The 23,493-nt window shown below is 37.6% G+C and overlaps 1 protein-coding gene across 1 annotated transcript in view; it reads right to left on the bottom strand.

Annotated features, from left to right (window-relative positions):
• LOC103524197 (tribbles homolog 3) overlaps positions 1–23,493 on the bottom strand; it is a 38,099-nt gene that overhangs the window by 9,883 nt on the left and 4,723 nt on the right. Inside the window, exon 2 of the mRNA XM_008489207.3 lies at positions 16,043–16,506. Within this exon, the coding sequence (XP_008487429.1) occupies positions 16,043–16,327 (285 nt within the window). The 5' untranslated portion in view covers positions 16,328–16,506. The remainder of the gene's footprint in view (positions 1–16,042; positions 16,507–23,493) is intronic.

Below are 23,493 nucleotides of genomic sequence, written 5' to 3'. Positions count from 1 at the left end.
TACAAGCCAGGTTCTCGCCCACTCCATGTTATTGCATTATCTCTGCATTGGAAGCAAATAAAGGGTGTCTCCGATAATGGTCTTTGACTTTTCAAACTTACAATTTATGTATCTTCCAGTCACGGCTATAATCATGTGAAGCAATGAGAGTGAGAGACTTGAAACTAAAATAAAGTCGAGAATTTCTAAATAATCTAAATAATGTTGATTTGATTGCCAAGGAATTAGGAAACATCACAGCTGAATGACGCGACGCCTATTCGAGATCCCCGGACTACAAGTCAGGTTCTCGCCCACTCCATGTTATTGCATTATCGCTGCATTGGAAGCAAATAAAGGGTGTCTCCGATAATGGTCTTTGACTTTTCAAACTTACAATTGTATTCATTGCTCATTGGTAATGGGAATACAGACTTAAAAACCGTATTTATAGCAACGGTGACGATTGGTCGCTCCGATTAAGTACCCATTTAATTTTGTCATCGTGGTTTTCTTGATCCACTGGAAGAAATTTCATAGACTTCAAAATTGTCAAGTGTAACTGCCCCATCCATCAGAAAGAAATAGTACAATACAAAGTTAGAATCACAGGCAGCAATCAATTCATAGGTGCCAAAAAAAGTATGCCTACAAAATCTGTCAACTTTGGCAGTCACATGACGATGCTAATGTTGTGATAATGCTTATATTGGGGAGTAGAGCGTTGGAGATGAACCTTGTACCGTTAGATAATTACATGCACTTTGTCAATGCAGGCAGACAAGTCAGTCATCTTGTCAAAAGTTTTCTGATGTAACAAGACTAATGTTTGTGACCTTCACATGCACTTTGTCAATGCAGGCAGACAAGTCAGTCATCTTGTCAAAAGTTTTCTGATGTAACAAGACTAATGTTTGTGACCTTCAAAACTGAGAGCCCAGTTTTGGACCCAACCCATATTCTTTCGGACACGAGGAGGAACTTTCACTGTCAGAAATTTCGGTACCATTAATTAACTAGTACTAGACTGTTCATGGGGAGCTTCAATTTCATCCTATTGTTAAGATATTAGTCCGAGGGCAGACCAAAATGAGAATCTCTAGCAAGACCAAAACTTCAAAATCAGTGAAGGGGATTCCTGATTTTTCAGATTTTAGAATGATCTGGAATGACAACATATTTATAATTTTATATGTACCTACCATTGGAGTCTACTCCTATTCTTGTGTTTCTCAATAACGGCAATAATAGAAATGTCATTTTTTAATAAAATAAGTTTGATGACACCTCCAAAACCATTACAATGCCGGCCATGACGGCGCTTCATAACACCACATTGAAAATTCAGACGCCCATAAATGTCAACGACACTGACAGAAGAAATAAATGTCCAAATATAAAAGGAAACGTTCCTTTCGTGAATTTCGTTCGCACCACACGTTTCTCAACTTTGTTTTGACCTTAAAAAAAAGGCTAGGTTCACTGTCAGAAATTTCGGTACCATTAATTAACTAGTACTAGACTGTTCATGGGGAGCTTCAATTTCATCCTATTGTTAAGATATTAATCCGAGGGCAGACCAAAATGAGAATCTCTAGCAAGACCGAAACTTCCAAGATCAGTGAAGGGGATTCCTGATTTTTCAGATTTTAGAATGATCTGGAATGACAACATATTTATAATTTTATATGTACCATTGGAGTCTACTGCTATTCTTATGTTTCTCAATAACGACAATAATAGAAATGTCATTTTCCAATAAAATAAGTTTGATGACACCTCCAAAACCATTAACTAGTACTAGACTGTTCATGGGGAGCTTCAATTTCATCCTATTGTTAAGATATTAGTCCGAGGGCAGACCAAAATGAGAATCTCTGGCAAGACCGAAACTTCCAAGATCAGTGAAGGGGATTCCTGATTTTTCAGATTTTAGAATGATCTGGAATGACAACATATTTATAATTTTATATGTACCATTGGAGTCTACTGCTATTCTTATGTTTCTCAATAACGACAATAATAGAAATGTCATTTTCCAATAAAATAAGTTTGATGACACCTCCAAAACCGTCCCACCATCGACAAAAATTTGTACTCGTTTTTCGATTGCAAATATTTCAACGGGTTACTTTCTAATGTTCTCGTGTTGACCCAGCACCTAAATGGGAAGTATTGTGTCTCTTCTCGCCCATCTGATGAGAGGCATACTACGGGATGGGCATGCTACGACACACTATTGTGTCTCTTCTCGCCCATCTGATGAGAGGCATACTACGCGATGGGCATGCTACGACACAGACCACAAGCGTCTAATGTAGCAGTTGTTCCATTGCTACGAAATAAAAACGGCGGTGGAAGACTCATCTTTAAAAAAAAAATATGGCCGGTGGTCAAGATGCTGGATTCGAATCCCTGACGGTTTGGAAATTTTCTGACCGAACTTCCCCGTCCCGGATACCTAATGCATGCTAAATGCTAATGTGTTCTGAAGAAATGCGAAAGAGATCCCAAGAGAGAGAGAGAGAGAGAGAGAGAGAGAGAGAGAGAGAGTGGGAGAGACAGAGAGAGAGAGAAGTAGATATACGCTTTAGTGGATGTGCAAAAACTCCTCTTTTTCTTTCGCAAAGTAAAATTATAGTCAAGTTTTCTAGTCTGCTTTATCATAGAGTGTAATTTACTAACTTATGTTTTAAAGTTTAAACTTTTTAAAATTGCCTTGAAATTCACGTGTAATATCTTCACAAAGAAAAATGTTGTGAAAAAGTAAAAAGGTTTGAATGGGTTTAAAATGAGGGAAATAGATACTCTTATATATAATATGATGTAGATTTTATACATCACTGATATATAGAATAGAATTATTATACCCTGTTTATACTGCCAGAATGAGACTGAAAAGTCCCTTTACTCCCGCACGGCAGTCTAAACAAGGTCTCATGTATTTGGTACAAAATAGGGATAGATAGAAATTCCATCAACAGTTTTTGCTTGTAAATAGAGGTACCATTTATAATTATGGAACACCCATGACTATTACAGACTATGCCCCCCAGAGCATGTGGGATGGGTCGCCACAGTTGGGTAAGGTAAAAGGTGCGTAACTTTGTCCTCTTATCGTACCAAGGTGAATTCATTAGGTCCGCCTAACCTCGGTCAAAGAAATGCATTCTTCTTTGACTGCATTTTTTACACCTTTCTATTCTATGCTTTCTTTTGTTTGAGGTTTCGTGCGTTTTGTCATGTTTTTCTGTTCATAGATTCACGAGAGGAAGAACAATATAAATTCTCCGTTCGTTGATCACCGAGATCGCATAGTAGATTCCGTCCATAAATAAATGCGCGACGAGACAAAATGTTCCGACTAACTATCTAACTAACCTATTATCTTTACCGTTTTTGCTCACAATGGCTATCTGTTTGCCAGTTATATTGTGATGAGTAATGGGAAATTTTCTAATCTTCTAATGACGCTGGAAAACAGTGCATGAAAAACACTAAGCTACGTCGCATTTCACTTGGCTACTCCGGATTGTAGATATAATACGGTAACAGAAATTTCAGAGGAAGAACAATATAAATTCTCCGTTCGTTGATCACAGAGACCGCATAGTAGATTCCGTCCATAAATAAATGCAAGACAAAATGTTCCGACTAGCTATCTAACTAATTTTTGCTCACAATGGCTATCTGTTTGCCAGTTATATTGTGATGAGTAATGGGAAATTTTCTAATCTTTTAATGACGCTGGAAAACAGTGCATGAAAAACACTAAGCAACGTCGCATTTCACTTGGCTACTCCGGATTGTAGATATAATACGGTAACAGAAAGTTTAGAGGAAGAACAATATAAATTCTCCGTTCGTTGATCACAGAGACCGCATAGTAGATTCCGTCCATAAATAAATGCAAGACAAAATGTTGCGACTAGCTATCTAACTAATTTTTGCTCACAATGGCCATCTGTTTGCCAGTTATATTGTGATGAGTAATGGGAAATTTTCTAATCTTCTAATGACACTGGAAAACAGTGCATGAAAAACACTAAGCTACGTCGCATTTCACTTGGCTTGCAGTTTATTGCATGCTTCAGTTCCTTCCTATACATTACTTCCATGCAAGCACCATGCACCTACGTATACTTGCTGTACGTGAACATTACCGTAATCAACAGCTAGATATTGACTATGATCAAGAGTCTGACTATGACCAAGAATATAAATCATCTGCAGGTTTTTACCTATACATTACTTCCATGCAAGCACCATGCACCTATACTTGCTGTACGTGAACATTACCGTAATCAACAGCTAGATATTGACTATGATCAAGAGTCTGACTATGATTAAGAATATAAATCATCTGCAGGTTTTTGCATTGATATTTTCCAAACATTGATCAGAGACTTATATCCTACCTGTCCAAATACATGAGGCAATTGTAGTATTATAGGTATTTGAAAATAGTTTCTATATACTTAATCGAATAGAGATAAAAGCGGCAGTATAAGATAAGCTACGTATATTAACATGTAGCTGTAAAACAGTTAGGTCCCGCGCGAGAATGCAATCAAAGTAGTGACATCAATATTGCCTCGTACTTCTTGTGGTTCACTTTCACTTTGCGTAAGAAAGAGAGTGTCATTTTTTAACCACCTTCGTATTGAACCAAGAGAGATTGTTGTTGGGTCGTGCCATCACTATCACCAGGAAACCCAATATCCTGTGTCAATAATCTTCCAATCAACTTCTGTACTCAATAGAAACCTACTTTCTTACGCCTTCATTCAGAGAGTGTAGCTGTAGAAGTAGATAGACTTTAGTTACTTTAGTAGAGCAACCAAATTGCAGTTGAATTGTGATAGCACTTATTTACCACCTTCCATCTTATTGATAGGGCATTTTTCTCTCCCTTTATCTAAAAATTAAATGGTCGGAGATTCGCTGAAACTAGGAATCTTTAGTATTTCTCACAATCTCGGATAATATGCATAAACACTGATTCAGAGAGTGTAGCTGTAGAAGTAGATAGACTTTAGTAGAGCAACCAAATTGCAGTTGAATTGTGATAGCACTTATTTACCACCTTCTATCTTATTGATAGGGCTTTTTTCTCTCCCTTTATCTAAAAATTAAATGGTCGGAGATTCGCTGAAACTAGGAATCTTGAAGTCCGCGCGCCACTCCTATTTAGAAACATCCTCAAGACAATTTGAGTCTTGGGTGCGGATATATGTTTTTGTTTTTAGCTTTTTTTCTTATGTAAACCGGTTCAGAGAAAAAAGTTCAGGTGGAATCTCATGCTCGCTCGGACACGCCAAAGCTCACGACACGAGCCTATACATTACTTCCATGCAAGCACCATGCACCTATACTTGCTGTACGTGAACATTACCGTAATCAACAGCTAGATATTGACTATGACCAAGAATATAAATCATCTGCAGGTTTTTGCATTGATATTTTATAATTGGACGCGGAGTTCAAAAACTCGAGAATCGAGAACGCAATACGTATGTCGAGAAACTAAATCTTTCTATACCTCTGATATCAGCTACAGAAGCATGTCGAAGGTTCTCATGACAATCAAATGTTTCTTTACATTTTACTTAATAATACATATAAATAAATTTGGAGGGATTTCCTTCACATGATTGGCGAATATTACGTTTCTCGGACTCGGAAGCTCTCGCTCATTGCTGATCCGTGGATAAAAATGAAGAAATCTTCCTCCCTCTCGGTTGCCCTTTCTATTTACTTTACAAGTAATTGTATTGTAATTGGTGAAAGCCTGCTCGTGAACTGACTCATATTCTCCCCAGGAGATAGAGGATGATAGCAGAATGAGTCGTGCTCTTGGTTTATATCTTTCAACTGCCATGATTAATATCAATATGAAGAAGCTGAATTATTACAGGAAAAATGCTGAGATTATGGGGATTCAAGATCCAACCCTTGATGTTCTGCACCTATGACTATTCAGTCTGCAGGGATAATTTTGGTGCTGACAATACTGACCAAAGATAGAACAATGGATCAATAAAACAAAATCAATATTCCTAGTGTGTAGAGGTGTAACATTTCCTAATCCAGCACGATTCAGAATTGCCTCACGTCGCGAGGCTAAATTCACAATGCCGGGTTTGCAATGTAGATGGAGCATTATATTGCCTATGTGATGTGTTAGCACTGTAAGAAAAAGTAAATGGCAACATCTGGTAATATGAAAAAGAATACTGAGAAAAGCTATTTCTAGTCACAATAGTTATATTTTTTTCACAAGTACAAAACCAAGTAGTCAGTATTCACAAGTACAAAACTATAAGTAGTCAATGATATTTCAGTGGTAATCGTCGGTCATAACATGAAACAAACATTCAATAAAGCAATAGCCACTATTTGACCATTCTTTACTCTCCTTAAAAGGTTAAAGCTTATTCACCTTATCCAATATAATAAACTTTGTTGTAACATTTCAAGGTCTGTTTTCTTCTATTTTGTGCGAGAGAGGAAAATGGTGAAACTATCAGATTTATTCAAATGAAATCTCAAGTCAGGAGAGGACAAATAGTCAGAGCTGAGAGAATAGTGGTGGATTTTCTCGATCTAAAGTTTATAGAGAGGATAAGAGACGTTTGGAGAACGTCCTTTGACACAAAAGTGAGAGGTTTTCCAATGAGAACATAAAAGTGACCGTGGGAACATGACTTGGTGGCACGGTGAACAGCTGTCTTTTAGTTATCCTGATAGATCACAAGGTAAAACATTTGGTGCCCTGATGATCTGGAGCCCCATGGCATGCGAGAGAGATTTGCTGTTAGATAATAGTGACAAAATACGTCAATATCTGCATAAATCAATGAATAGCTCGATTCTAGAAATCTAGAATGTAGCAGCTAGTATGGCATGTTAGAACAGATCATTTGAAAAGAGTTCGTTTCGTAGATTCGCAGTAAAGCATAGTATAGTCAATTAGTCATTTATTGAGATTTTAAATGCAAATATTTACTGAATCTTCACAAAGCACGTGTAGGAGAAATTTTATAACATGTATTTTTATTTATTTTTTATTTCAATCTGAAGTAACTACATATGTGAACATAAAAGTGACCGTGGGAACATGACTTGGTGGCACGGTGAACAGCTGTCTTTTAGTTATCCTGATAGATCACAAGGTAAAACATTGGGTGCCCTGATGATCTGGAGCCCCATGGCAACATATGTGATTGAATATGTTCCTTTTTACCTATCCTTTTAATATGCCATATTCTATTAATTGCATTCTATGAATATTATTCATGCCTTGTAGACAACAACTCCATGTGCAATAGATTCCCGAGTGGGTAAGGGTAAGAACTTGTATGGAAAACTATTAGCATCAACTGCCATAAGATAGCTGATATACTCACGGTAGAAAACAGGAAGATGAAGAAATAATCATTTGCGTAGATAAGAGTTACTGTGAATTGAACTTCTAACAGCCCAAGGGTCCATCCCTTCACTTTCCATTCAATTAATTCAAGTTCACAATCACTATGCCTCCAATACAATGTTTGAATAAAGTGGAATACTGATGTCAACATAATTAATAAGAAATAAAACCTCGATATCTTGAGACATAGAGTCTGTAACTAAATCTAACAGCCCAAGGGTCCATCCCTTCACTTTCCATTCAATTAATTCAAGTTCACAATCACTATGCCTCCAATACAATGTTTGAATAAAATGGAATACTGATGTCAACATAATTAATAAGAAATAAAACCCCGATATCTTGAGACATAGAGTCTGTAACTAAAAGAATCATTCCATAATAATAAAATCGTTTTACGATAGAAGTATTCCAAATGCAAAACAATCGCAAAAGTGATCAACTTTTCAACGAGGGAAAACTGGTCGAGACAAGAAAATCCTACATGACTTTGAATAAAGTGGAATACTGATGTCAACATAATTAATAAGAAATAAAACCTCGATATCTTGAGACATAGAGTCTGTAACTAAAAGAATCATTCCATAATAATAAAATCGTTTTGTGCAAAACAATCGCAAAAGTGATCAACTTTTCAACGAGGGAAAACTGGTCGAGACAAGAAAATCCTACATGATCTGGAAGAAGCCAAGTACCAAGGAGCAACTATTGATATGATAACATACAACAAGAGCTCTGGGTAATAGTAAGTAATGGGTGAAAGAACACTGGTGTAATTCAAGTACTTCAAAGCATATACCCATAACAATAGGCAAAGACCAAAAGTGATGAAACCAAGTCAACCTTGTACCTTGAGCAATATTTAACCTAGCTGCTAGAGGTGTATTTAGTTTATACCTATCTGTGTATAGCAACGAAAGAGATTACAAAACCGGCCAGAAATTGCTGAGCTGTTGGTGATTTGATTTAAATTCTTTGATCTGTTACTCGTATTACTGGTAGGTTTGTACCTATTATGGTTCCGTCCAGCTTGATATTTGTATGTATTGCTGAGCATTAAGACTTTCAGGTGAAATGTTGGACAACAGTTGGTGATTTGATTTAAATTCTTTGATCTGTTACTCGTATTACTGGTAGGTTTGTATTATGGTTCCGTCCAGCTTGATATTTGTATGATTGAGAATTACAACTTTCAGGTGAAATGTTGGCAAACAATAGGATGATTTTAGACATCTGACAGAACTTTTCTTTTGAACTGAACCGATCTTGCCTCATCAGTAATTTTCTCTAGGGTTACGGTTACGGGTAGCGAAAGACTCATTCGGATCAAGGCAAGGTAAAAAGACATGGTCGGTGAATTTCGACACTCGTCACCTCCAGCCGAATGTCATCTCGTTTTTCTCAAGGGTAATCTTGAAATAATAACTGAATTCAAACACATTAATCAAATCCATACATCGCTCATAAGTTATAAGGTCATTTGGCTGTTCAATCGCATTGGAAAAACTCGATTTTGATACACAGTACTTATACACAAATAATATTGTCGTTCTAAGAACACTAGAGGTGACTGATTTGAAGCTTTCTACGTTTGCAACGTATAGGTGATAAATTTCTAAAAAACTGAAACATTTTTTACGTTCTAACATCATTAGTTCAACGTAGACAAGAACCTACTCAAATTTCTTCCTAACAACCGTCTCGAGTTGTCCGAATTAAGCGTTCCTTATCCAAATCAAAAAACACGAAGATAAAGACTAATCTCCTCATCAGTAATTTTCTCTAGGGTTACGGTTACGGGTAGCGAAAGACTCATTCGGATCAAGGCAAGGTAAAAAGACATGGTCGGTGAATTTCGACACTCGTCACCTCCAGCCGAATGTCATCTCGTTTTTCTCAAGGGTAATCTTGAAATAATAACTGAATTCAAACACATTAATCGTATCCATACATCGCTCATAAGTTATAAGGTCATTTGGCTGTTCAATCGCATTGGAAAAACTCGATTTTGATACACGGTACTTACACAAATAATATTGTCGTTCTAAGTACACTAGAGGTGACTGATTTGAAGCTTTCTACGTTTGCAACGTATAGGTGATAAATTTCTAAAAAAACTGAAACATTTTTTTACGTTCTAACATCATTAGTTCAACGTCCTATGATAAGTGTCGTTCTAAGTACACTAGAGGTGACTGATTTGAAGCTTTCTACGTTTGCAACGTATAGGTGATAAATTTCTAAAAAAACTGAAACAATTTTTACGTTCTAACATCATTAGTTCAACGTCCTATGATAAACCACATTTTGTCATCGGGTAGCCCAGTCAATCCAGTCATACTCGTAATGGGATGCGTGATAGGGACCTCCAATTATCGACTTCCATATTTAGACTACACATTTGCTCCGTGAGTCCGTGCTCCCCCAATCCACAAGTTTAAAAAAAAGTGTATAAAAATTAAGTCTACAAATAAAATCTAATTGGTCATATAAATAGGAAAAACTCCACACTTGCATGTCTGCCTTGTTTTGTTGTGGTTTATTTATAGGCAAAGTGCAGTCTGGGATTACATTTGACGTCTGTGTATGCAATCAGATAGAATGCATTTTAAACCGTATTTATGACGATATTTATTAGAATGTGTGATGTTGTGTTAGGGTTAGCGTGATGTTACATCTTCTAACATTCATGTAGAATGTACAATATGTACATACATACATACATAGTGTTCGTTTTATCTGGCGTTCCGGGTTCAATTCAGGAAGAAAAAAGAAGATACTCGAATGTACATAGGAAATGCTGATACAAGTACCTACCTATGTAGTCAGTAGGTACATGATCATTATTTCATTACGAACGTACTTGCTTTGAATGAACTAGCCTTGATTACATATCCTTCATTGCTATAGTACGAGAGGGTGTGCCAGAGGGACTTGACTTGGTGAGACGAATGACGTGAATTATATTGAGTTTCCCGAATGAATAAATTGATTTTCCTAATATTATGTAGTTGAAATTGGGGATTTGAGGTTGCAATATGTGAATGTTGACAGTTGACAGGTCATGAAATCTTAATGCGAAAAAATTCAGACCTGAAACTAAGATGACCTGGCATAGACGAATGACAGCAGAATCTAAAGTTGGCCAACTTCTGTGAACATGAAAGATCTAGTGGTCATGTGATAGGCGGACACAGAAGTAACTTGAAATTATGCAAGAATTCCGATTAGAGGACTTTAAAATATATGTGAAACATTTCTCCAAGGTACGCACCCAAGATGGGTTCAGTAGACACGATTATAATGGGATGTTCTGTGTGGCATTCGTTACGGGATGGCTAACTGAGTAGCCGTGAGAATTTCGCCTCGAGTCTTTCCATTGCCAAGTCCGCGCGCCACTCCTATTTAGAAACATCCTCAAGACAATTTGAGTCTTGGGTGCGGATATATGTTTTTGTTTTTAGCTTTTTTTTTCTTATGTAAACCGGTTCGGAGAGCAAAATGCGGATTTTGTTGAAAGCTCTACGAACATAAAGCGTCTCTCACTAAATCTAATCCAGAAGAATCTCCTGTTGATTAGACTTGCACTACAACTGAGGAACACCAGAGCCAATAATAAGAACTAGGTATAGGTACTCGTGCATTTCAGAGAAGACAATGCACTTGACAAAACCACAGCCTGAAGTAATGGAATCATCTCCAGAGTGCAATGTATCCCAGGTACCTCTAATAAGGTTTGGGGCCAGATAACCACAGAGCGGCACATGCAGCTAGCAGCATGGAGTTGCATAATGGACTACAAGGTCACAACTGCAGTTGCAACATCGAGGCCCGGCAGTGCAACCCAACGCAACGGAAGCAATGATCATCAACATCATCATTTGAATAGAACATGCTCTCACGAGGACTCTTCAGTGACCATTGGTCAGTTGGTCCCGCAGAATATTGAAGTTCCAACGATTTTGTTATCAGATGAAGCAGCAGGATTGTACCTGATGCATAAAGCAATTAGTCAAAAGATCCAATAATATCTTCCTGGTCGCTTGCTTAACATCCTTTTCCTCGACAAACAGGGGAATAGGGAAAGTGCCATTTCTGCCTCGTAGGTGTATTGGTCAAGACACTCGCCTGGTAAACAGGAGGGTGTGGATTTAATCTCAGCCGAGGTATGGAATTTTATCCTCAATATAAGTTGAGAATTTGACCACAATAATAGTAGCAGCCTACTGCTGGAGTGGGACTTTTTAGTTGCATTCGACCAATGTGAATAAGCACTTGTTTCTGAATAATGTACCTAGCATACAATTATAGCTAGTACAATGTACGAGTATTTCTATCAGTTTAACAGAATCAACAGGTTGTTAGCACTGAAGAGCCTACACAATTGAGAAACATCACATTGGCTCATCATCTTCCAAACTTTTCTACTTTAACCCATTTACTACTCGAGTTTTCATTGTTCGCATCAGGTAAACTTATTTAAGACACGAGTCTGATGAGTCACTTCTTGCGATAGCTAATATGGGGTTAATGATGGTGCGTATTCAAAAACATGATCCTATTCCTCTGCGTCTTCAAGTGACCAAACTTAGAACCAACCGATTCTACATGAAGTAGGAAAAGAAAAGAAAAACGGCAAAGCACTTGGAAAATGGTAGTCGAACCGCAATGCACCACGCAGCGTAGACTTGGGATAAAAAGTTGAAAATAAAATTAAGAACAGATGCTAAACTTGATTGGACTATATCGCTAGTTCATCATATCAGTTTTCTAGGTGAGAGGCAAATTGAAAAGTAAGTTCTTTATTGAACTTGGGACTACAATTTTTTGTTCACTTGACTTCTTTCTCTGGATCTCTGGTCAGGTTTGTAAAAATCTCGGACATAGAGAGTCCAAGGGCTCCTAATGTATCTTCCAGTCACGGCTATAATCATGTGAAGCAATGAGAGTGAGAGACTTGAAACTAAAATAAAGTCGAGAATTGCTAAATAATTTTGATTTGATTGCCAAGGAATTAGGAAACATCACAGCTGAATGACGCGACGCCTATACGAGATCCCCGGACTACAAGCCAGGTTCTCGCCCACTCCATGTTATTGCATTATCTCTGCATTGGAAGCAAATAAAGGGTGTCTCCGATAATGGTCTTTGACTTTTCAAACTTACAATTGTATTCATTGCTCATTGGTAATGGGAATACAGACTTACTTTTCCAATGAAATCTCAGAGTATTTCTGGGACCAAAACGACTCTTAAGGTGGTGCCAAAAAAGGCCTTCACTTACATGAAGAATTGAAGATGTCTCAAGAATTCGAACTAATGATAGCGACTAATGACGTTGACTTGGGTGCAGCAACCGTGGGCTTGGACACCACGAGGATATCAGGGAGCGTGAAGTGAGACGTTTTCTGTATTCATTGCTCATTGGTAATGGGAATACAGACTTAAAAACCGTATTTATAGCAACGGTGACGATTGGTCGCTCCGATTAAGTACCTATTTAATTTTTTCAAGATGGATTATTTCGTGGTTTTCTTGATCCACTGGAAGAAATTTCATAGACTTCAAAATTGTCGAGTGTAACTGCCCCATCCATCAGAAAGAAATAGTACAATACAAAGTTAGAATCACAGGCATCAATCAATTCATAGGTGCCAAAAAAAAGTATGCCTACAAAATCTGTCAACTTGGGCAGTCATCCAAAAGTATACCAATCCTAGGACAGTGGCCAAGTCATTTCACAACACCCTGTACATATGTACGTTGATATTTATCAAGATTTGATGAGCATAAATATTTCTCACATGTTTCTCTTCTGTCAAAAGGTTATCAACCTATTCATTCATAAGAAACTATTTCCATCACTTTGCAGTTAAGACGCGTCGAAATCTCGATCCCTACTTTCAGTGTTCCGTAGTTAATTACCGGTAACACGAGACCGAAGGAGTCAGTCAAAGGGATCTCATTAGGGAGTCGAAAAATAAAAGATACAAAGATACCCTTGTTATGTTACCAAGTTTTGACCGAAGGAGTCAGTCAAAGGGATCTCATTAGGGAGTCGAAAAATAAAAGATACAAAGATACCCTTGTTATGTTACCAAGTTTTGACAAAATAGTGTCTGTTATTCAAATGACTGCTATGTACGAGATTAAAGTCATTGCTCATTTCTGTCTTCACTCACGCAGAGAACACAAATACACAATGTGACGTACATAATTATCACAAGGTATGATTTACTGTATCAGGAGCTCTAAGCATGATCCCATATAACCTGGTCACCTTAGTAACTAATTCACTTCATCCACTCGGCTATATGACCTGGCTTATCATATTGCCTCCAGTACATAAGGTTTTCATCTTACGCAACATTTGATCCAATAAAATCATGCTTTTCTTAGAACATACCAACACTTCTCCGTAGAAGTAGTCAAACAAAAACAGTAAAAACTGGTAACTTCGAATTAAGGAAGTTTTTCTTGATTTAGTAGCATGGTTAATATTTCCGTATAGTAGGTATAGAATTATAGTTATAGATAGACAGATTACCTGTATGGACGCAATTCACAACAAGCTCGTAAGTAAAATAACCATAGGTATCAATGTTGCTTCTTTAGGATACGTAGTTGAAGATTTTCATTGCAACCAAAACCAAACCAGAAGCAATTCTCACAAACTGGTCTTAAGAGAATGGGTTGGGCGAGAAAAGCAGTAGTTGGAAAATAGTTATTAGTATTTAACTTCAACAGTAGAGCACGTAGAGCAGTTTTCACTGTTCAAGACCGTTTTATCTTCTGACTTTTCATGAAGAATTATCAAGGTTTGGAAAATCCATTATGTGTTTATATTCTCCTCTTCGGCCGTCAAAAGAGTAAACAAAGTCAACCTCGTTGGCCATTTTAGGAATTGTTCACAAGAATTCCATCTGCCCAAGAATAAAATCTGATTCAGCAGAAACAATGTGATGTGATAAACCATCAAGTGAAGTGTCAGAATACGAGATGCTTTTTTTGCCTCACGTCGCGAGGCTAAATTCACAATGCCGGGTTTGCAATGTAGATGGAGCATTATATTGCCTATGTGATGTGTTAGCACTGTGTTGCTAACTTCAGCTTGACTCATCGTGTTACGCATTTTATATGTGCAGGAAATCATTGTAATTCCCCATTCAAGGGGTTTCAACAGTGTCAGGATAGACCTCGTTACCTAATATTTAAGTAAGTATTTCCCTGACTTAATCTGATTCCTAGGGAAAATCGATTCAGCCTAGAGACATAATATCATGGGCAAGTTGAAAGTTGGAGTTCCCTGCTATTGGTTGTTCTTCTAATAATGCCATTTAGACACTGAAATATCTATTCTATCATTTTGATTTCTTTTCCAATGAAATCTCAGAGTATTTCTGGGACCAAAACGACTCTCGATGCTTTTTCAAGAGTAGACTGTGTAGAGTCGTATGAATGTACGAGTGTGCAAAAATAACATCAACATTGGCGGACACATTTTTTTTATCATTCAATTTATGTCCGTGACGTCATTCGAAGCATTTCAAACGAAAATAACCCGCGCACATCCGCCACAATAAAGGACAACATAATAATGACGATGCTAATGTTGTGATAATGCTTATATTGGGGAGTAGAGCGTTGGAGATGAACCTTGTACCGTTAGATAATTTAGATATAGGAGGTATATTTATTTTATTTTCTTAAAAATTTCGCAATACCTACATAAAAATATGACGATGCTAATGTTGTGATAATGCTTATATTGGGGAGTAGAGCGTTGGAGATGAACCTTGTACCGTTAGATAATTTAGATATAGGAAGTACATTTATTTTATTTTTTATTTTCTTGAAAATTTCGCAATACCTACATAAAACTTGCATGGTACAATATTAGCGAAGCGTACAAAATTTGGAAAAAATTGCCCACTCAGCAGTTTGACTTTGACGTTTCAGTTTTAGAATGAAATCGAAACAAAATGGTTTTACTTTCTCTTTTTCGTCGAGAAAACGAAAAGAATTTCGATTATTTTCAAGTTCCTAAAATTTAGAATGAAATCGAAACAAAATGGTTTTACTTTCTCTTTTTCGTCGAGAAAACGAAAAGAATTTCGATTATTTTCAAGTTCCTAAATACTACTTTATGTGTTATGGTATCCAAATTTGAAATTACCGAGGTGCGGTTTCAAAGTATTAAATCTGAGCTATGATTGTGCAATGAATACATAAGTTTGAGTATAGGTACTCACTCTCACTCTTGCTGATATGCCTACATGACTAACACATAATCATCATGCACTGTGAACTTCTGCTGTGTACAGCGGAGAAAAACAGTGGAAAAATTTATAACTTTACATGTGAAAAGGAGGCAAAAACTTGAACAGCGAAGCATGATTGGTTCTCAGCTTCTCAGCCATGGCAAGATTGGCTAGCATATAAAAGTGTACTCACCTTACAAACATACTCCTGGTTCCACTGTGAACTTCTGCTGTGTACAGCGGAGAAAAACAGTGGAAAAATTTATAACTTTACATGTGAAAAGGAGGCAAAAACTTGAACAGTGAAGCATGATTGGTTCTCAGCTTCTCAGCCATGGCAAGATTGGCAAGCATATAAAAGTGTACTCACCTTACAAACATACTCCTGGTTTGTTTGCACATGGGTGCACTTGTGCAAACTATTCCCGTCCGTTGCCTCTTGGATTAGATACTTGTTGGAGACTAGAGATCCGTTGGAGGAAGAATGGAGGGAGGAGGAAGAGGAAGTAACACAGGTGGCAGGGGAGGAGGAAGATCGCACCAGTCGACTGGAGCGGACACATTTCTGAGGAACTTGCGCCCATTCCGGTGTGTCGTGAGAAATGTGTGGCTTCAGAGGAGGCTCTTCAAGCACGGAACTGCCGTCGAATTGCATTTGGAAGACTGGGGGAGGGTGGCGGGGGGAGAGAGTAGTGGGGAGGGAGAGGAGGGCTAGTACGGTTTATACATTGAGAGTATCACAGACAGGCTGGGGCAGGGAGAGAAGGACGGGACACCTGGATTGAAGCATAAAATCCAGGGAAAGACACGCGGCTACTGATCGTCGCATGAAATCTGGAAACAAAAACGGACAGGGTTAGAAAAGAAAATGAACTGGGGTCTGTTAATGGAAGCAAATTCGCACTTTACACAAAATGACATCATCTCTCAAAGTGGACTACTGATAGCCATAATCGTGCAATGTTTTCTCAGTATTACTTCGCCATGCTTATGGCAAAGAGTGAAATGTACAAAGTTCTATGTTGAATAACACCCTATTGTCTGAAGTAAAGTCCTCAAAAGTGTTCAGCTCAACTGAAATAGAACTCTTAACAAACCCTCATAATTTTCCGATATAATTGAGTTGTCCTCACTTAACAATTTCATCCTTCAAAAACAGCCGTCTCAGCTGCAATGACTCACTCTTCTAACTGGGTATGAATCTATGGGAGTCTAATTAAATCTAATGCACGGAAAAATGAAAGGCCATCATGTCGAAATATGGGGTAGGGGTAAGACGCACTATTTGGAGTATAAACAAAACAACACATCATGTATTTGTTAGGGGGGTTGATCTGTTTTTGTCAAAAATATAGTGAATCACATGTGAGTCATTTGCCCCACCTACCCACTGGTTTCCTGCACCCTTCTACACATAATTATTATTCGCTGTCGTTGAAAATAATATACAAAACTGAAGAACACAGGGTTCCGCGAAGGATCGTTGAATCTGGATTGGTATATAGTCACTAGAAAGCCCTTATAAACACAGAGAATGAGTGGCTGAGTGCTTCATAAAGTGTGGCATCTTATTGGTTCATTGGTTGTTGTCGAAATTGGAATTACCAACTTTAGACTAAGGGGCTTTTCTGAAAAGCCCCTTAGGCTTTTCAGAATACATACATGGTCTAATTTCCCTACAGTAGAAAATTTAAACGGTTTCTTCTCACTATTACTCCCTATAGCACCTAGCAACACATCAGCATCAACTTTAGCTTTAGTATCAGCTCGTTTAACGGTACGTGTACGCGAATCCTCCCTGAGAAATAAAAACGAAGGGAGAGTACAAAAGTGGGATGGGTGAAACTCAAAATTCGACATATCTAATTGCGTGTGGTGTACTGATAGCAGAACTCCCTTCTCCCTGGAGCAGTGGCGTAGCGTGGTCTAAAGTCAAGTGTAAGGCGTGTAGGGCACTAATTTGCATCACCATGTACATTACTACATAAGTTATGCACATGCTTCTTCATAAATATTTAAAGTCAATATTTAAGGGTATTTGAGTAAATTTAGAGTGTATGGCCGCCATACACGCCCTACATGGACGCTACGCCACTGCCCTGGAGTCATGTGATTGATTTTCAACAGGAAAACAGATTACTCTCACCACTAGTCTCCTATGAAATCGCAAGCACAGAATGCACTAAACTACTAGAGTTAATATTATGCAAATACTTTCAAAAGTTTAAATCGAACTTTCGAAAGTTTATATCTATAAGGCCCGCCACTCACGGTGAGTTTTAACGCATGCGATGATCGATCAGTCCCTCGTATGCGATAGAAGTGATAGAACTCATCGTGAGTGGCGGGCCTTATAGGCTGATCTACCCCTATGGTTCAGGAAGTTAGAGCGTTTTAGTGAAAGAAAAAAACCATGTAAAAACCCAATGACCGGTTTCAACTGGCCCGCCACTCACGGTGAGTTTTAACGCATGCGATGATCGATCAGTCCCTCGTATGCGATAGAAGTGATAGAACTCATCGTGAGTGGTGGGCCTTATAGGCTGATCTACCCCTATGGTTCAGGAAGTTAGAGCGTTTTAGTGAAAGAAAAAAACCCAATGACCGGTTTCAACCGGAATTCTTCAATTTATATGTACTTAAACGCTCCAAGATATTCCTTCTTCTTTAACTTTCCCGATTCTCATAGTTTCTGCCCTGAACAGTCTGAACTTTTTATTTCTCCATCCAGTCATCTCTGCAACCGTTCCCTCACACACTTCACTGGCAATAAAACGCAAAACAAAGGAACTCAATTCAGCAAAACATACAACAGAAAGTCCGTTACTTTTCCGTTAAGCAAAGAGGTGAGACAAGTGCTTCATTGTTTGAATTTCCTTTCAAACTGAATGAATGAGAAAGTCCGTTACTTTTCCGTTAAGCAAAGAGGTGAGACAAGTGCTTCATTGTTTGAATTTCCTTTCAAACTGAATGAATGAACCCCTCAACCCCCCTCTTTCCTTTGCAACTTCTTTCAAAACGAACAACCTTCGACCCCCTTCTGCTAGAGCTGTTTACACCTCAGCCCTGGGTTTTCTCAGTTGATTTCAAAATCAGCAACCAGCTTATTTTGAAAAAGTACGTTACAAAATTTGTCGAAATGATAGGGGTCTTTTTCATGCACAATTGCTTATCATTTCAATGTATACCACTATACCGTATACCTATGAGCCAACCAGCCAACAGCGTTAGAACATTACACATTCAAGTAAGTGGGTAATTTTGAAACTGAAGGAAGTACGAATATGTGCTAAGGCTGAATTTCCACATTCCCATTAAATATTGCTCCAAGTTAGAGTGATGTTTTTTAACGAATTTTCTTTTGATGTGACATTAATAATTTGATTTCAAAATGTTTTCTTTTTTTTTTTGGCAAGACGAAACATTTTGCAATAGTTTACAAGCATTTTGAAACTGAAGGAAGTACGAATATGTGCTAAGGCTGAATTTCCACATTCCCATTAAATATTGCTCCAAGTTAGAGTGATGTTTTGTAACGAATTTTCTTTTGATGTGACATTAATAATAATTTGATTTCAAAATGTTTTCTTTTTTTGGCAAGACGAAACATTTTGCAATAGTTTACTTGATCAAGCATCAAGGTAAATACCTATTGGTGGGATCGAGATATCTACATAAGTGGAAAAAAGTACCACGTCCCGTTATAATAGGCGGAATCATATAGACCAAGCGTATCCCATAGGCCATAAGCGCGATTCATCTGTTAAGTATCCAGTATCCATTTCTAATCTAACGGGTTTACAGAATGCAGTTCTAGTCTTTGGTTTTTGGTTGCATGACTGTGGATTGTAAGTTCTTTGACACGGGCATCTTCCACAAGATTCAAGCCTGTGGTATTTTTAATACCTAGAAGTTTAGGATTCCAGATATAATATTATATGTAGCCATAGTTATACATATTTAAGTATATATTATCCACGTTCCAAGAATCTAAGGTTTCTCAGGTGAACACAAAGTTGACATCATAAATGGATTAGAAAACTTGCTAAAACTGAGTCACGAGTAAAGTGTTCTTTCACCTCTAAATGTGTACATTGGTTTCCTTACTTATGTAGTTTGTAGTGAAACTGCATACTTGCATGAAGTACCAAAAAAATGTAGCTACTTACTTATATTCCTCCCCCCCTCCCCAAAAAACAACCGAAATACGTTATATTCCTGAGCAAACTGATTTTCAAAATTTCTCGACTATACTTGGCGTTTCGAGTCGACTCAACCTACGGACTTCAATAGACTCACTTCCAAGATATAAACTAACAAGGCACTGGTATTGTGTTACACCTCTTAGATAGCAATAAAGAATGATAAATAATTTGTTGTAATATTTGAATATCGTTACACTATAGACCGGGGACCTTGCGTTGTGTAGTATTCAATGCAGAGAGTAACCTTCTAACGTTTGCCTCAGTCACTGTGAATGTTACTTCAATGATTCAATGTTATAACAGCTCAGTGTGTACATGTGTTCACGTTATCTGGCCATGTTGAGTGCAATGAGAGAATGAGAAGCCTAGGACAGGGATCGCACGTGATAGGACGGTTGGGTGGCAGAGAACGCATCTGACGCAATGCAAACATCAAGACAGGTCGGATTTTGATAATTTCCTCAAAAGAAGAGCAAAAAAGCCAAGAATTTTTGGTATGACCTTTTCAACTTTTACTTACACATCTATTTCTTTCTGTTTTAACAATAAAACCAACATGCATAGCAACGATCAAAATTTGTAAAACTAAATCAACCATCAGTTCATCAGTAAGTCTCTACCTTTTTCCTCAACATACAATATAGTACGCTAACGTTTCTTGTGTAGGTATACGGTATTGGTACATAACATAGAGATCTTGGAACTTGTAAGGTTTTTTAAAGCAGAAATTATCAACAGGTTCTAAATGTGTTAATTTTTACACATTGGTAATGCTATGCAGATTGTGTGGGCCCACAACCAGCACGGGTTAACTTATAGGTAAGGTTAATGCAACATTGATATTGATACCTACAAGTTATTGGAAACAATATTAGATAAGTTACATAAGGTGTAAAGCACGTGTCTAAGGACCACTTTGTCAGAAGGGGGACATAGGTTCTATTCTGATCTTGGCTAACTTCTCAAACATCGGACTTGATCGATATAATTCGTGAGATATATTGAGATATATTGTAAGACCGTCAGTGGTTACTTTCCAACACCGTGAAAAAGGTACCACCATGCCTATATTCACGGACTCGGAAAATAAACAAGTTAGCCATACATAGTACATAATACTGCTGCTGTAGCAAAATAAACAACACCTCTAAACTCTGAAAATTAAACGTACATAGTACTATAGGTAGTTGTTCCCTCTTTCATAAGTTACATAAGGTGTAAAGCACGTGTCTAAGGACCACTTTGTCAGAAGGGGGACATAGGTTCTATTCTGATCTTGGCTAACTTCTCAATCATCGGACTTGATCGATATAATTCGTGAGATATATTGAGATATGTACATATTGTAAAGCACGTGTCTAAGGACCACTTTGTCAGAAGGGGGACATAGGTTCTATTCTGATCTTGGCTAACTTCTCAATCATCGGACTTGGTCAATATAATTCGTGAGATATATTGAGATATGTACATATATCATCTACTTAATATTATGTACTTGAAATACTTATACATACATATATGTATCTATGAATTTGATGGCACAATTCGTTCTCTTTTGACAAAATTTTTGATGGCAAATTCGAGGAAATCAGGCTGTATCTCGCAAATTATTGGTGTAAAATAAAAAGTGGAAGTTACACTATAGACCGGGGACCTTGCGTTGTGTAGTATTCAATGCAGAGAGTAACCTTCTAACGTTTGCCTCAGTCACTGTGAATGTTGTTACTTCAATGATTCAATGTTATAACAGCTCAGTGTGTACATGTGTTCACGTTATCTGGCCATGTTGAGTGCAATGAGAGAATGAGAAGCCTAGGACAGGGATCGCACGTGATAGGACGGTTGGGTGGCAGAGAACGCATCTGACGCAATGCAAACATCAAGACAGGTCGGATTTTGATAATTTCCTCGAAAGAAGAGCAAAAAAGCCAAGAACTTTTGGTATGACCTTTTACTTACACATCTATTTCTTTCTGTTTTAACAATAAAACCAACATGCATAGCAACGATCAAAATTTGTAAAACTAAATGAACCATCAGTTCATCAGTAAGTCTCTACCTTTGTCCTCAACATACAATATAGTACGCTAACGTTTCTTGTGTAGGTATACGGTATTGGTACATAACATAGAGATCTTGGAACTTGTAAGGTTTTTAAAGCAGAAATTATCAACAGGTTCTAAATGTGTTAATTTTTACACACTGGTAATGCAGATTGTGTGGGCCCACAACCAGCACGGGTTAACTTATAGGTAAGGTTAATGCAACATTGATATTGATACCTACAAGTTATTGGCAACAATATTAGATATACTTAGATCAGGGTGTCTACCAAAATGGAAAAATAAAATTCCCTGACTTTTCCCGGTTTTCCAGTCCATTTTTTCCAAATTTTCCACCCTATTCCCACTGCGTCACAACAGATTTTTTTTCTTCAAGCAATGTTCCCAAGTTACGTAAGGTGTAAAGCACGTGTCTAAGGACCACTTTGTCAGAAGGGGGACATAGGTTCTATTCTGATCTTGGCTAACTTCTCAATCTGGCCTCCTGCTATGTGTTGACTACCGTATCATCTGACGCCGAGCTTGTACATAAAGTCAATGGCATTTCACCTAGGCTGTTAATGCTGCTAACAAGAGTTGAAAACTCGCCACTTCGCCAGTAGGTATGGCTTTTGGATAATTCGATTGTCTTGAACTACTTACAGATTTGGTTCTACAGTTCATTTCATTTTTACATTGCTCCCAAGGAAAGTAAAAGCCCCCATGTTTCTTACTTCTCAGAGTAACTAATCTAAGCACAAGGTGAAATTTAATTTTTCCATTCAGACATTTATCATTGGCGGTGGATAGTAATTTATTGTTTGAAATTTATTTTAATGAGAGCTTACTTTGTAAACCAAATGGGTCAGATTGGGCAATGGAGTTTTCATGACTAATAGCGTAACAGCAAAGCATTTCTCTTGTTCAAGGGCACTAGGCATTAGTCGACTTACATTTGATTATCTACTAGTCATCTGGTCAGAGATAACTGCCCTAAAGTTTTTCCTAAAGCACAGAGTGTAAGATATGACGGTATTGTACATTAATAGTGAGATACTACGTATTGTGCAGTATCTGAATCTTAAGAGCAATGGTGCATTTATTCATTGCCAAGTATGATTATTATTCAATAAGTTGTTTAACACGTTCACTTTGGGATCCGGTAGGTAAGTACTTAAAGCAGATTTGCTCCAGAAGTAAGCTACGATATTTTGTTGGTCAAAACATATCAAACAATAAATATTGAGGATAAATTCTAAAGGTACCTCGGCTGGGATTGGACCCATTTCTCTTGTGTAGAAAATGATTTCAACACTGAAAACCGGACAACGAGAGCAATGTTGTAAGAAAAATTGGAGAACAGGAGAACGGAATAGAAATCAAGATACAGGTAAACATCGCGGTCAACGTGTTGAAGAGATTATAAAAACAAATCAGTGGGTAGTTACCGTACGTATTCACAAGGTTAATAACAGAAATAAATCTACACATGTATAACACATAAACACATTGGTGTGTTGAAACAAGTAGGCAATATAACGTGAAGACTTCTAATTTCAGTTCAGTTTACATGA

This window comes from Diaphorina citri, unplaced genomic scaffold, assembly GCF_000475195.1.
Source record: "Diaphorina citri unplaced genomic scaffold, Diaci psyllid genome assembly version 1.1 scaffold88, whole genome shotgun sequence".
In the NCBI taxonomy this organism is placed as follows: domain Eukaryota; kingdom Metazoa; phylum Arthropoda; class Insecta; order Hemiptera; family Psyllidae; genus Diaphorina; species Diaphorina citri.
This window is presented reverse-complemented; position numbering and strand designations above follow the sequence as displayed.